Here is a 13291-nt window from a genome sequence, read left to right as displayed (position 1 = left end):
TGTGACGTTACCCTGCGAAACTGTGCAGCCATGGAAGGAGGATCACGAGGGACCTGAAGCGCCCTGCTGTCACTCTCACTATTTTATGACAATATTTTATGACACAACTGACATCTTTCTAGATACTGTTCACACAGCAGGACTTGCAGCTGAAGGAATTCAAAGCAGACACGTTCTGTTTACAAGAAACACAAGACACGGGACAAGTGCAATAGTGTCAAGTTTTGTCTGTTACACTGCTAACACAACGAGAATATTTCTGTTTAGTACATACACGGACCTGAAAGAACAGAACCACCGTCACATTTCTCTTATTTTCAGGCAAGGTCATTCAGACTGAACTTTATTATTATTTTTCAAATAAGGTGCTATACCTGAATTCCAGCCAATTTAAAAAGTGAAGGATCACCTCCAGATTTCACCAGTTTTAACAGTCATATTGAGTAAAAAATGTAGATATTAAATATATGTATATATATATAAAACTACTAGATTCTGACACAGGTATAGTATACACGACATCCAGACCAGCCAGCAAACAACAATACCTGGCCCCACTGCCTCCATCATCCAAATTAAATGCAACTGGAAGTGTTTTCTGGTCCCTACTACCAAACTCTTACCCACCAAACGCGATCACTGCAAGCGAATTACTTATTGTCCCCGGGCCCTTGATCTGTGTTAACTCCCAAACCACATCCAGAAACCATTTGGGAAGGTATGTTTGACAGGAGCCAACAACGCCAAGGGCTATAGTGACGACTCCACGGGATGATTTTCCGGCTCCGGAGCCTGTGAACACCCCTGCCCGGCTCCGTAACCGCTGCCGTGGAGCCGAGGCCGCTAGGCTGCTGTTCCGAGCCTTCAGCTGTCTCTTCCTCTTTCAACTTCTTGCCATTTCTTCCCAGTAGTATTAAATATGACCTCTGTTGGTGTATATGGAACCAGGAAATCATAAGAAAAAAAGGGGTGAATGAGGGTGTTGTGCTGGGATATAGAGCCCTGTACGCCGAGGATACGAGGGAGAGGAAAGGTGTACGCGATGCAGGAACCGCGCGTGTGCACGGGCAGCAAGAAACCCAGCGCCACCTTGAACACTGGAAAGGATCTTCTTGAACGACAGATCCAGTCCCTGCTTACCCTGCTCCTCACAACAAGAACTTACAGGGTAAAGCTGTTACTGCTGCTTACCCCAAAATTCTAAAGGTAACATGATAACTACTGGTCAGGAAATACTGACTTTTTTAACGATTCAGGGGCTAAGATTCCAGTTCTTGTGACCTCTTCTAATCCAGATTTCAAACAGAGAACAGTGAGTGCTCCTGTGTCAGTTGTTGTCACTGAGGAGGAACTGAACGGAGCCCAGCGCCGATGCCCTCGGCAGCTCCGGCTCCGCAGCCAGACCCGCAGCTCTCCGTTCAGCAGCCCTCGGTACACGGCGGACACAGGGCACGCTGCGCAAACAACGGCTCTGCTCACACAGCGCTGGGGAACAGCTCCAGCGCATCGCATCTGCTCCGCCTGTGTAAAGCTGCTGGGAAACATGGAGAAACAATTTATAGCTCGGTGCCTTCAGCAGCTGGCAGGGGTACAATTAGGGATCTTTCCTCCATCAGACCGCGCCGCCTCTGGAAGGTTTTCAGTCCTCTCGCTGCCACAGTGGCTGATTGTTAGCGGGAGCGTCTGCTCCGTCTCTAGACGTGAACGCCCGAGAAGCAGCAAAACCCTTCGCAATGGAAATTCCCCTTGGAACGGGCTGGTTTGAGCCAGGGAAGGGTGAGCGGATCGCACGGCGCTGAGCGGGCCCGTCTGCTTTCCTGCTAAGGGCTTGTGTCTGACACAAAGACTTTGCTTTTCCCTCTCCCCTCAAACAAGACGATCTAATGAAATAATCCCTAGGTTGTTTTCCTCTTTTCAACATCAGCAAGAAGCACAGTATGTATTTTCACATTTCTGCTGAAGACTAGGTTCTCAAAGCAAACAAAGCCTGGCTGTGCTTCCAGTGCTCGTTTTATACAGCTAACCACTGCTGCTGTCCAGGAAGGGACACCCAGAGAACCCTCTGGAAAAGGGAACCGACACGGGCAGCTCCCGCTTCAGGACCAGGTATAACTGATATTGCCAGGACATTTCCGATCCGTTAAAACGATCGGAATATTTTGTTCGTCTTCAGAAGTTATAGGGGAAAGAAAGCCTCTCAGAAATCTATTTTATAACTATTTATTTTCAGATGATGTCTTACAGTTTTATAGTTTCCCTTACTTGCAGTCTAAAGGAAAGATCATGAAAATGAGTGGCATTGAACACCAGCACAAAAGTGCAAGTTGTCTCTTAAAGCTGGACTGAGAACTTCTAAAAAGAAAGCAGAGACAGGAGAACAGAGAATTTCTGACCAAGAGAACCACTAGTTTAAAATTGTTGGAAGTCTCAGGAAAATACCGCAATCCTGTTATCTGCCACGCTGTACAGTCGTGAGAATGAACCCTTGTTTTAATGCCAATAGACATGCCAAAGTGAGAAAACCACTGGGGGACACGCAGTAGTTCACAAGACATCATCTGCCTGTGCAGCGAGAACACGGACTCCGCGGCCTAATTGTCAGTCTGGTGTCCTATATTCTAGTGACACACTACCTCTCCTGAGCAGAGCCATTAACCAGAAAAGAGAGGAGGCACATGATCAGATCCTACAGCTTTCTATTATTTAGGATGAATGGAAATAAAGGGAAACACTTTCCAAACAGGGAACTGGAAACGCCTTTTTATACGGAGAATTTTGGAGTTGGCAAAAGTGACATTCCAAGAAAAGGCATAAGAAAAACCTATTTTGGTCATCCGAGTCACTACATCCTCACGTAACCCGGTCTGAAAGTTGCTGTGTGCCTTTCGGCACACAAACCCAACGGGAGTCACCCGAGGAGTGACTGCGGGGAACCCGCCTGCGTTTCCACTCGGTATAGGGCTTATACCCTTCCGCAGTTCCTGACCCTCACATAAACAACAAATGACAGCCATTGTAAAAGTGCCTTCCTGTAAATGCTCAGCTTTGCTTTTGACTTAAAGACACACCTCGCAGAACAATAGCTCGGCAGGTATGAATACAACTGAACAATGCATAGACTCCCTGTAGTTTCAAGTTTACATCCTGCAGGCGCTTTTGCAAGAGCGGGTAACAATGTATTTGGGTAGAAATCTGAAATTATAAAACTAGCACAGAAAAGCAGATCTTGATGTCTAACACGAACTCATATTACCATCACTATGGCTATTCACAGCTAACCTTTCTATAGCACTAATAAGTCAGTTTAAATTCTTATTCCTCAATTTGGAAGACAGCAAAACTAAGTTTTTGGGAGAAGTCTTTAGTGTTGCTACACTGCATCTGAGAACGCACTGGAGGGCGCTTTGTGCATTATTGATTTCATGTCCTTTAGCTTTTGAAATCCACGGTGCAGCTCTCAGAGGGCTTGATTAAGCCCTCAGGACATCTCACATTAAGCTATCTCAGTTTTAAGTTATTTTTTTCCATTCTGTTAAACCCGTTCTAAAACAACATAAAGCTAAATCAGGACACCAGTGTTCATTCAAAAAGACTAACTCTGATGACTAATTATTATTCAGCTTGATGGAACATTTCCTTTCTAAGAGAAATATTAATGCATCATCCATCAGTACGTTACAAAGTTTCCAGGTTATGAACACGTGGCCCAGGAGACTCTCAGCAGCCATCACTCTTAAGTAAGGTCAAAATACATCATTTGCACCCAGATAGAACTGGACTTCATACACATGCAAACTCTCAAAAACTCCTCTTTCCCTATGTTAGCGGAAATTTCTGTTTCAGTGATGCAAACCAATAGCCTCACTGCAGCACATGCTGGGACTAAAGGTGCATTTTAATTTGGGTAAATAAGTCTGGTAGTTTAATCTAATTGCAAGTCTTTTTAAAACATGGAAACACAGTAGTTAGGGCTTTAAACTGAATTTATCCAATACATTTCCCTGATAAGACAATGTAGCCTAGCAAAAGAATTCCACATGCCCCTGTAGAGAGCGCATGCCCCTCTGGAGAGCACAGCACTCCATCAAACACAGTTTTGTGGCTTTAGTTTGTTCGGTTTTGTTTTGTGGGACTTTGTTAGTTTGTTTTTTAAACAGTCTAATCATACACTTCAGTTGATCATCAGAATTTCTGTGCAAGATTTACTTGAATGCAGAGAAACAGATCTTTAAAATCCAAGACTACAACACCGATGAATTACAGCTATCACGCTATTACCAAGAGCTCCGGAAACCTCAAACCACAGGAGCGATCTGTGAGCCGCCTGCCCAGCCTGAGACCACGCGGACAGACGGACAGGTCCGTGACGCAGTGCTTCCCTGCTTCGCGCCCTTTCCCCTGCACCGTGCGGATGCCAAATGGTTTCCCCCCACATACAACAGATAAAATGAATCTGTACGAGTCGTGGTAATGCACCGAGATTTAACAGCGCTCCTGGCTGACGCAGTGTGTGTGCGAGGGTGGCGATGTCCCGGCCAGGGCAGCGTGTCACACTGCTGTGGGATGTCCTGGCCAGGGCAGCGTGTCACACCGCTGCGGGACGGCCCGGCCAGGGCAGCGTGTCACACCGCTGCGGCATGGTTGGGGCAGGGCAGCGTGTCACACCGCTGCGGGACAGCCCAGCACGGGCAGCGTGTCACACCGCTGCAGGACAGCCCAGCACGGGCAGCGTGTCACACCGCTGCGGGACGGCCCAGCACGGGCAGCGTGTCACACCGCTGCGGGACAGCCCAGCACGGGCAGCGTGTCACACCGCTGCGGGACGGCCGGGGCAGGGCAGCGTGTCACACCGCTGCGGGACAGCCCGGCCAGGGCAGCGTGTCACACCGCTGCGGGACGGCCGGGGCAGGGCAGCGTGTCACACCGCTGCGGGACGGCCCGGCCAGGGCAGCGTGTCACACCGCTGCGGGATGGCCAGGTCAGAGCAGCGTGTCACACCGCTGCGGGACGTCCCGGTCAGGGCAGCGTGTCACACCGCTGCGGGACGTCCCGGTCAGGGCAGCGTGTCACACCGCTGCGGGACGGCCCGGCCAGGGCAGCGTGTCACACCGCTGCGGGATGGCCAGGTCAGAGCAGCGTGTCACACCGCTGCGGGACGTCCCGGTCAGGCCAGCGTGTCACACCGCTGCGGGACGTCCCGGTCAGGGCAGCGTGTCACACCGCTGCGGGACGTCCCGGTCAGGGCTGCGTGTCACACCGCTGCGGGACGTCCCGGTCAGGGCTGCATGTCACACCGCTGCAGGACGGCCGGGGCAGGCCAGCGTGTCACACCGCTGCGGGACGGCCCGGCCAGGGCAGCGTGTCACACCGCTGCGGGACGTCCCGGTCAGGGCAGCGTGTCACACCGCTGCGGGACGGCCCGGCCAGGGCAGCGTGTCACACCGCTGCGGGATGGCCAGGTCAGAGCAGCGTGTCACACCGCTGCGGGATGGCCGGGGCAGGGCAGCGTGTCACCAGCGAACCCTCAGCAGGGCCCTGGCAAAGGGCGGCTCTGAGCGCTGTAGTCATCGGCTCCCACACCCTTGGGATTCATTCTGCACGTGCCATTCCGATCATGCATTGAAGTGACTCTTCAGGTATTACATAAAGAGTAAATGTCAGCCTTGATGTTTGTGTTTGCACACACATACATTATTTGTGGATTATGTTGTTTATTTAGTCAGGTTAGCTAAAAAACGTTGAGGTATTTGCTTTCCAATGTTGTTGCCAACAAAAAGGGTGAATAACATGAAAATATGAGGGCATTACGTAGCAATCTGATGACTTCTGTAAGTATATTTTGAAGCTTTGTATAACATGGGTTACTATGTATCTAATAAATCCAATGGATTAGCACTGTAAGAAAGAAAAGCAATGGAAAACAGACCAGCAAGGTATTCCATTTCATTTTCTATTATTTTTTTCCAGGTCACTCAAAAATGAATTTTCTTTTGAGAAGTCAGAAGCCTGTGTTCAGTCCCGAGGGACACAGATGCCAGCACTGCACTGCACTGGTTTCCCCAGACTAAGCCTTTCTTCTTATTGGTAGGGGAAACACAAGCACGGCTCCTGATTTCATCCACCCCAGCGCAGTTTCACGCACTGTGCTGCTGGGACTGCACACAACAAGAGCAGAGGTTCCATGAGCGTTCCGAAGCAGAGGAGAGCACGGCACAAAGAGGCGTTCATTTGCTTTAGATGAGGGAGCTGTGATCACAGCCACAGCAAGTGCTGAATACGCAGCCTACTGCTCTCTGCCCTTAAGTATTTCCAAGATTTTAACTTGGATATAGAAATAACTGCTCTAAAGTGGCCCCAGAATCCACTCTCTATCTGAAGCAGCCTTTATACCTTATCTGGCTAAAGTTTCCATTTGCGATGAGGGCAGGGCAGGAGGTTTCCAGGCCTGTGAGTACCAGCTATGTGATGCAACATACCAGACCTCTCAAAATACCCACAGAGAAGACGTTTCATCACACCCTCAACACTAACTGTGCAGTACTGTGTTTTTGCTGGTTGTTTCAGCCTTAAGTATCCCTTTGAATCAGTTGAAAAAACAAAAGGGTAAACTTTCTCAGGAAATAAGTACTGAGTAACAGGGAAGGTTTTGTTTATTTAGAGGTCTGTCCTTCCTTTAAAGCCTGTTTTATATTATATCCATTAAAACACACACGAGATTTGCTTCCCTCTCCTCTGTCAAACTGTTCTAGCCACATTCTGGACGTCCACAGACAGGGCAGGATGGTCCTTTGTCAGCACAGCCCTGAACCGTCAACTGCCCAGGTATTTACCAGCTGCTCTTCTGGGAAAGAGGAATTCATGTTTGCTTATGGCCTTGCTGTGAGCGTAACTGATACCAAAAAGCACCAGACCGTGGAAGACGACCTGCACCGATTCTAGAGGACAAAACGTATGGTCAGGTCGTCCCTGTTTTTTTTCTGTAGTTCTACATGAATTTGATATCCAAGTCCAAACAAAGTAAACATCAAATACAACGTCAATATAAATGGACTACTTGAAGGAGTAAAGTTGATTTAAGTGTGTTAGAGAACAACAAAACTAACAGCAAAATATTCCAGAAAACACTTTTACAGAGCTTTAAACGATAACATGATCAGAAATATGAAAACATTTGATGGTAAACCAGTAAGATTTAGTAAATTGTAAAATCAAACAGTCCCCCAGAAAGCCTTCCTTTGGGCTCAGAGCTGCAAATGCATTGTAGCTTTAAGTTCATTTGCATGATTAAATGCATTTGCAAATTTAAGTGCTTTCCCTCGTTCAACACACTGCACAGAACGAAGATCAGAGACCCAGCACTACTCAACCAAAAGTGCCATTCTTAAGGGAATTTTGCCCAATTAGAATTGGTGGGTTTGGAAGGGCTGAGTTTATAGAGAAAAAAAAAGTTCAAAACAATTGGATACTGCCCATATGCAAAATATTTTTCATTCTGCAAGTAATGAGGCATTTTGGAAAGGTTAAAAGTCTTCTGACCTAAACTGGTGGGCGTTAGGGCAGTGCTGGGTGTACCACACAGACCCGATTACCAGCTCGGGATGCAGCCACACAACTTACTTCGATGTTAAGCCATTTTCAGGCTCTGGCCCGCGTGAAGAAACGGTTTAAGTAGAGGACCACAAGCACCAAGATCTCCAAACCACCTTATCGTCAAAACACACCGGGGGAATTACGGCTCGCTGGAGAAACGAGCCTGCTAGAGAGGGCGAGAGCGGTCCCGGAGCCGCCGGTCCCGGGCGTGGAGCGGCCCGGCCCGTGTGGCGGGGCCCGGCGGTGCCGCCCGGGTGCTGCGGCGAGGGGAGCCGGGCCCCGCTGCTCCGCCCGGGCCCGCTCGCGTTATTCACACGTCTGTGACACGCTGGGACGCGCGAGATCCCCCACAAGGAAGGGAAAGAGAAGGGGGAAAAAACCCCAAAAGTTTGGTCTGCGCGGCCGCCCTGAGCTCTCGCCCCGGCCCCGACAGCCCCGCCGCGGGCAACAGCCCCCCCCGCGGGCAACAGCCCCGCCGCGGCCAACAGCCCCCCCGCGGCCAACAGCCCCCCCGCGGCCAACAGCCCCCCCGCGGCCAACAGCCCCCCCGCGGGCAGCGCCGGGCCGGCCGGCGGGCAAAGGTGGCCGCCGTCTGCCCAGGCTCGGCGGCCGCGGGCAGCCCCCGGCGCGGCCGGACTCACTTTGTAGGTGCTCTCCGTCAGCCTGTTCACCTCCTCGGGGTCCCGGGACATGGTGCCGGCGGGAAGGCGGCCGGGGGAACGGCCTCGTCCTCCGCAGAGCGCCTCGGCCCCGGCCCGGCCCGCCGCAGCAGCCTCGCCCGCTCCCTGCGCCGCGGAGAAACTGTCAAAAACTTGTGGAACCAGCCGGGGAGCGGGGCCTGCGGGGCCGCGGCTCCTGACGCGGCAGGACTGGCTGGGCGGGACCGCCCCGCTCGCTCGCTGCACTGGAGCCGGCACCGCCCGCTCCGGCCGGGGCACCGCCTCCCGCCCGCCTCCCCGCCCGGGAACTCCAGCCCCTCCTCCCCGGGGGACCAGCCTCTCCTCCTCGGCTCCGGCGGCCGTGGCTCCGCGGAGGCCCCGGGCCGTGCGGGGGCCCTGTCAGGAGGCGGCTCCGCTGTTCGGTGTCCAGCGAAGTCGGCGGTAAACTCTTCATCCGAGCAGCTGAGGGCTCTGTAAGAATTAACTAATTAGTCCTGTCAGAATTAATTAGCACAGCCCCAGCACTGCTAGTGAAGGTCCCTTTCTCCCCTCCACATGAGGGAGAGTGGGGGGTTTCCTCTGAGGTGAGGACAGAAATGGCCTTCTCCCGAATCCTGGTCCAGGGCACCACCTGAGCCTCGTGCTACGTGCTGAGGTTTTCTATTTCTTTTAAGTACACACCGGTAAAACAGTGCCCCGGTGATCTTTTCCTCCGCGAAATGCCTCATGAGGCCTCCATGGGCAGGGCGAGGGGGAAGGAGGACTGGGGTGAGCTATAAATTTTTGTGGACCATAAATCGTCCAGAGATTGTGAGATTAATTTAAAGTATGCTTGTTGGAATATCTTTCTGATAATGTAATACCAGCACTATCTTGAAGGACTTTATGGGAATTTCATAACCTTGGGTATTTAAAACTCAGACGCAGTGCTAGGTATTGAGCGCCTGAGGCGTAATCAACCTCCTTAAGCGTTAGAAATCCTTCTCTTGGGCACTGTCTCTCCGTTTCCCCCACTTTATTGCAGCCATAAAATCATGGCAGGCATGCAACAAAAACTGGACTTGGAACAGAACCCTCGATGTTGGACTCTGATGTGGGACAAGGTTGTTTTCAGGTTTCAAGAGCTGTAAAAATGTTTTCGTTCAAGCACATGGAGGTGTTTGTGCCTCTAGAACTACAGCTTCTGGGAAAAAGTGGGCACTTAGGGCGTTATCTTGGATACGGCTAAAATGCCAGGCAGAGAGGGAGTTCTATGAGACTTCATACTCCCAGGTAAAGTCTTTACAGACTTCTGGTATTTATGGTATTCATCACTTTTCCGTAATAATCCAGTTTATAACATTATTCTGTAGGTATGGTGAATTATTTTAGGCCCAAGTCTGCAATTTGTGTTCCCACCAAGCAGTGTTTGCTCATGCAGACAGTCCTCTCGAATGTGAGGCGGCTGCTTGCCTGAGAGCGGGATGAAGAATCCCACTGTTTATTCCCAAGTCCTTTGTCTGAAGAGTTTTTACAACTCCAGGAGCAGGCTGTGCCTGGGTGCTACTGCTTGCATGTGCCAGTGCATGGGAAGGATGTTCCTCCTCAACAGCCTGGCATTCAAATCTGAGGGAGCAGGTGTCTAAAGGAAGATGGAGAAAAGGATTTTTCCTCTTCCGAGTCCTGCTGAAGGAGCTGGGAGTGCACTGTATAGCAGGGAGTGCACTGTATAGCTGGGAGTGCACTGTATAGCAGGGAGTGCACTGTATAGCTGGGAGTGCACTGTATAGCTGGGAGTGCACTGTATAGCAGGGAGTGCACTGTATAGCAGGGAGGGTGTTATTCCCATTAGGGGCAAAGCGTTTGTCTGGGTTCCTCTGACCTCTGGAGCTCACCTGGGATTCAGTGCGTTGGTGTCCAGCTGGTGTGCTAAGTTCAGTTGTAAATAGCAATGTGAGTATTAATGAAATACACAGAAAGAAACTATAAGGATAAGCAATGTGGGCAGAATTGTTTAAAAATGGTACAATACTTAGCATATTGTGGGGATGCTCAGCGTTTCAAAATCCACATTTCTAAAGGTCTTTTTGCTTTGTAAGCAGATGTAGATGTTTTAAAGGTCTGCTGAACTTCATATTCTCTTGCATTCTTCTTGACCTTTGGTATTAGTTTTCGCACTCCTCACGTATATACAATTTTTAGAGTTGTCATGTAAGCTTTTTTAAGTTTTTAGTGCTGTAGACTATTTAAAATTAGAATGATTGGTAGTATTGCTCTGTTCTAGTTCAGTATTGTGTTTTACTGAGTGACTGGAAAGCTTGAAGCTTGGCAGGCAAATCCAGTTCTTAATGTACAAGTATCCAGATATTTGCTATAAATCATCAATTTTCAAATTCACTCAGAAAAAAGTCTGCCTGAGCTTGTAGTACAAGTATCTTGTTCTCTTAGGAATTTTTGATCTTGCATTGTGTTAAGATTAGTGTTACGTTACTGACTTAGCTGGAACTAATCCTGATGTGTGCAAACAACATGAATTAAGAACGCTTGAATGAGATTTCAGTTCTGCAAGTTACTTAAGGATGCTCTTACATTTAAACGTGTGCAGGAGGCCTCTTGTGTTTTGTCTGATCAGGACAGAATACTTAATAACTTGCAAAACTGAAACCCTAATGAATACACCTTTAAGCTCCGTTGCCTACATACTACTGTAAGCGCTTATAAGAAACATGCTCATATCAGCTATGTTGTTTTTATTTAGAACTTTGGGGTTTATTGTGTTCATCACTAGCGCTGGGTTTTGGGCACAGCAGTGTTTGAGTACTCAGGGCTGTGAATTTGGAATGGTTTCTTGAGACTCTAAGGACTCCCTGCTGACCTTGCCCTGGGGCGGAGTTCGGAGCGGGAGAGTGGCTGTGATGGCTGCTCCTATGTGCTCTCTGAAACTAAAATTAACCTGATAATGTTGTGCTGCTTACTTTTAACGTGTATTGTTCTGATGGCCAGAAAATACGAAGAAGGGAATATTCTTACTTCGGTGGTGAACCCATCCTGTGGTATGTTTGTTGTGTCCATATTTGTACTGCAGCTCAAGCAATAATTGTGTCCCACGAGTACTGCAGGTTAGAGGGGACCCGGCAGGTTAGTAGTTGGCAGAATCACATACGTTTGGTAGCAAAGCTGCTGTCGAGGGACTAAATCCAAATGAGTGCTTATATTTATTCCACACAGAAGGCCAGTTCTCCTTTCTCACGTTTAAGCTTTGGAACATGAGTAGCAACAATAAAAATTTCCCCATGCATTCTCAGCCTTATGGAATTGAAATCGTAATAAGCAAATGAGATAATTGATATCTATTTTGAAAAAGTACATACTCAGAAATATTCCTTTGAGTAAAAAGATGCATTTCTTTCAAATCAGTGCTATTTTTATGTATGATTGTTTTCTGTAAGTATCCTATTTGCATGTCAGCAGCATATTCCAATATTCTTTGGAAACTATTTAAGTATGCTGTAATGACCTGTTAATGTCAGCTCATCATTAGATCTTTAACATATGTTTCAGATAGCTTAATATGACTGTAACTAATTAAATAAGTTGTAGCTAAGCAGCAATCGCTTATGCATGGTACCGCCAGCCGTGGCCCGTTCCTTCCCTGTGGTCATTAGCAGACATTGAACTGGATGAAGGAAAAAAATCTGTACGCCACATGTTATTTAATGATATCGAACAACATTCAGAGTCAGACTTTCTGAACAGGAAATCAAAGTGACTCTACCTGCTGGTTTTCCTGATTGGTATCTACTTTTTGTTCTCTCTTGACCCTTACAAGGAATTTTTCAGGTATTTTAATCCCTTCAATCTGACAATACAGAAGCACAGTAAAACTGACACAAAGTGTCATTCAAAAGATGTGTGTAGAACTTTGGAAGGCTTACTGAACCCTTTGGCTTGATTCGGCTCTGATTAGTTCCGTGGAGTTACCCCATTTTTAAACTGATGCAAGCAAGCGGAAAATCATTTTGTTCCCTGCTGTTCATTGTCCTGAGGTGGTTTCAGAGCAAATGAGCTGTAACTCAGAACCACAGGTCAACTCAATAAGATACTGAGCACTCTGATCAGGGAAGACACTTAATCAAATGCTTAATATAAACCTGTAATTAATTCACTGTACTTTATGGGGAAAAAATCAAGGAGGTGCAGAACACCTTTTCTGAACTCTTCAGACGAGACCTGGCCTGACGGTTTTGTCTTGCAGGTGAGCGCTTCGGATGTTTGTGTTTTGTGTCCCAGTTGTCTCGTGTTGCAAATTGTTTTGGCAATATTATAAGTTGAATTATAATCCGATTTCTCCATTGTGGTTTATTTTTTGAGACGGGAAGGAATGTATGGTATAGAAGAATGCATTTTTTAAAGGTTTTTTTACGTTGCCTAGGATTTAGACAAAATTTAGAGTTGAAGGGAATCCAATAGGCAGTACTGTTAGCAACGCTAATCTTTTTCTGCTGCTAATTGCAGTATTTAATTAAAAACTCTTATGCCCACACATTAGGTCATGCTCGCTTGCTGAAGTAGGCATGCTGGCTTTAATTCACTGGCTCTGTCCACTAGATGGCAAGCAAGCTATGTGCGATGGAACAAAAGAAACGTCTCATTTTTATGCTCAAGGCTTTCTCAAAGCGCTTTGTAATGTAACGAGGTAGATATTAGTGGTAAGCACATGGAACAGCCTTTATATTGCTCATACTCAGCCCTGTGTTTATTTTCTCAAGGGTGTAAGTGCTGTTAGGATGTTCATGTTACTGAAATCTAGATATGCCTTGGGACCTGTAACTTTCTTTTGGAAGTCAGCACTAGTAGGAAGCCAACATTTTGGTGAAACTATTGTTAGAAACTTCTATCCATTTTGGTTCCAGGGATTTGCCTCACGCCAAAACCACAGTGTTTTAAATAACTACCTGTTTGTTTTTCTCCCTTTTTGTAATTTGTCAACTTGAGATTAAGTAGCAAGAGGTGTACTCTGTTCCAGATGGATAAACTGGGGTTGCCTGGGGCTGAGTGCAGAG

At 48.0% G+C, this 13291-nt stretch overlaps 2 protein-coding genes across 2 annotated transcripts in view; one reads left to right on the top strand and one right to left on the bottom strand.

Annotated features, from left to right (window-relative positions):
* Nucleotides 1-8470, bottom strand: part of BAIAP2L1 (BAR/IMD domain containing adaptor protein 2 like 1) — a 32178-nt gene extending 23708 nt beyond the window's left edge. The window contains exon 1 of the mRNA XM_065850474.2: nucleotides 8232-8470. Within this exon, the coding sequence (XP_065706546.1) occupies nucleotides 8232-8282 (51 nt within the window). The 5' untranslated portion in view covers nucleotides 8283-8470. The remainder of the gene's footprint in view (nucleotides 1-8231) is intronic.
* The window catches only part of LOC136108578 (uncharacterized), a 32619-nt gene continuing 27608 nt past the window's right edge, over nucleotides 8281-13291 (top strand). The window contains exons 1-2 of the mRNA XM_071814984.1: nucleotides 8281-8393; nucleotides 8458-8722. Of these exons, the coding sequence (XP_071671085.1) occupies nucleotides 8281-8393; nucleotides 8458-8722 (378 nt within the window). The remainder of the gene's footprint in view (nucleotides 8394-8457; nucleotides 8723-13291) is intronic.

This window comes from Patagioenas fasciata, chromosome 15, assembly GCF_037038585.1.
Source record: "Patagioenas fasciata isolate bPatFas1 chromosome 15, bPatFas1.hap1, whole genome shotgun sequence".
In the NCBI taxonomy this organism is placed as follows: Eukaryota; Metazoa; Chordata; class Aves; order Columbiformes; family Columbidae; genus Patagioenas; species Patagioenas fasciata.
This window is presented reverse-complemented; position numbering and strand designations above follow the sequence as displayed.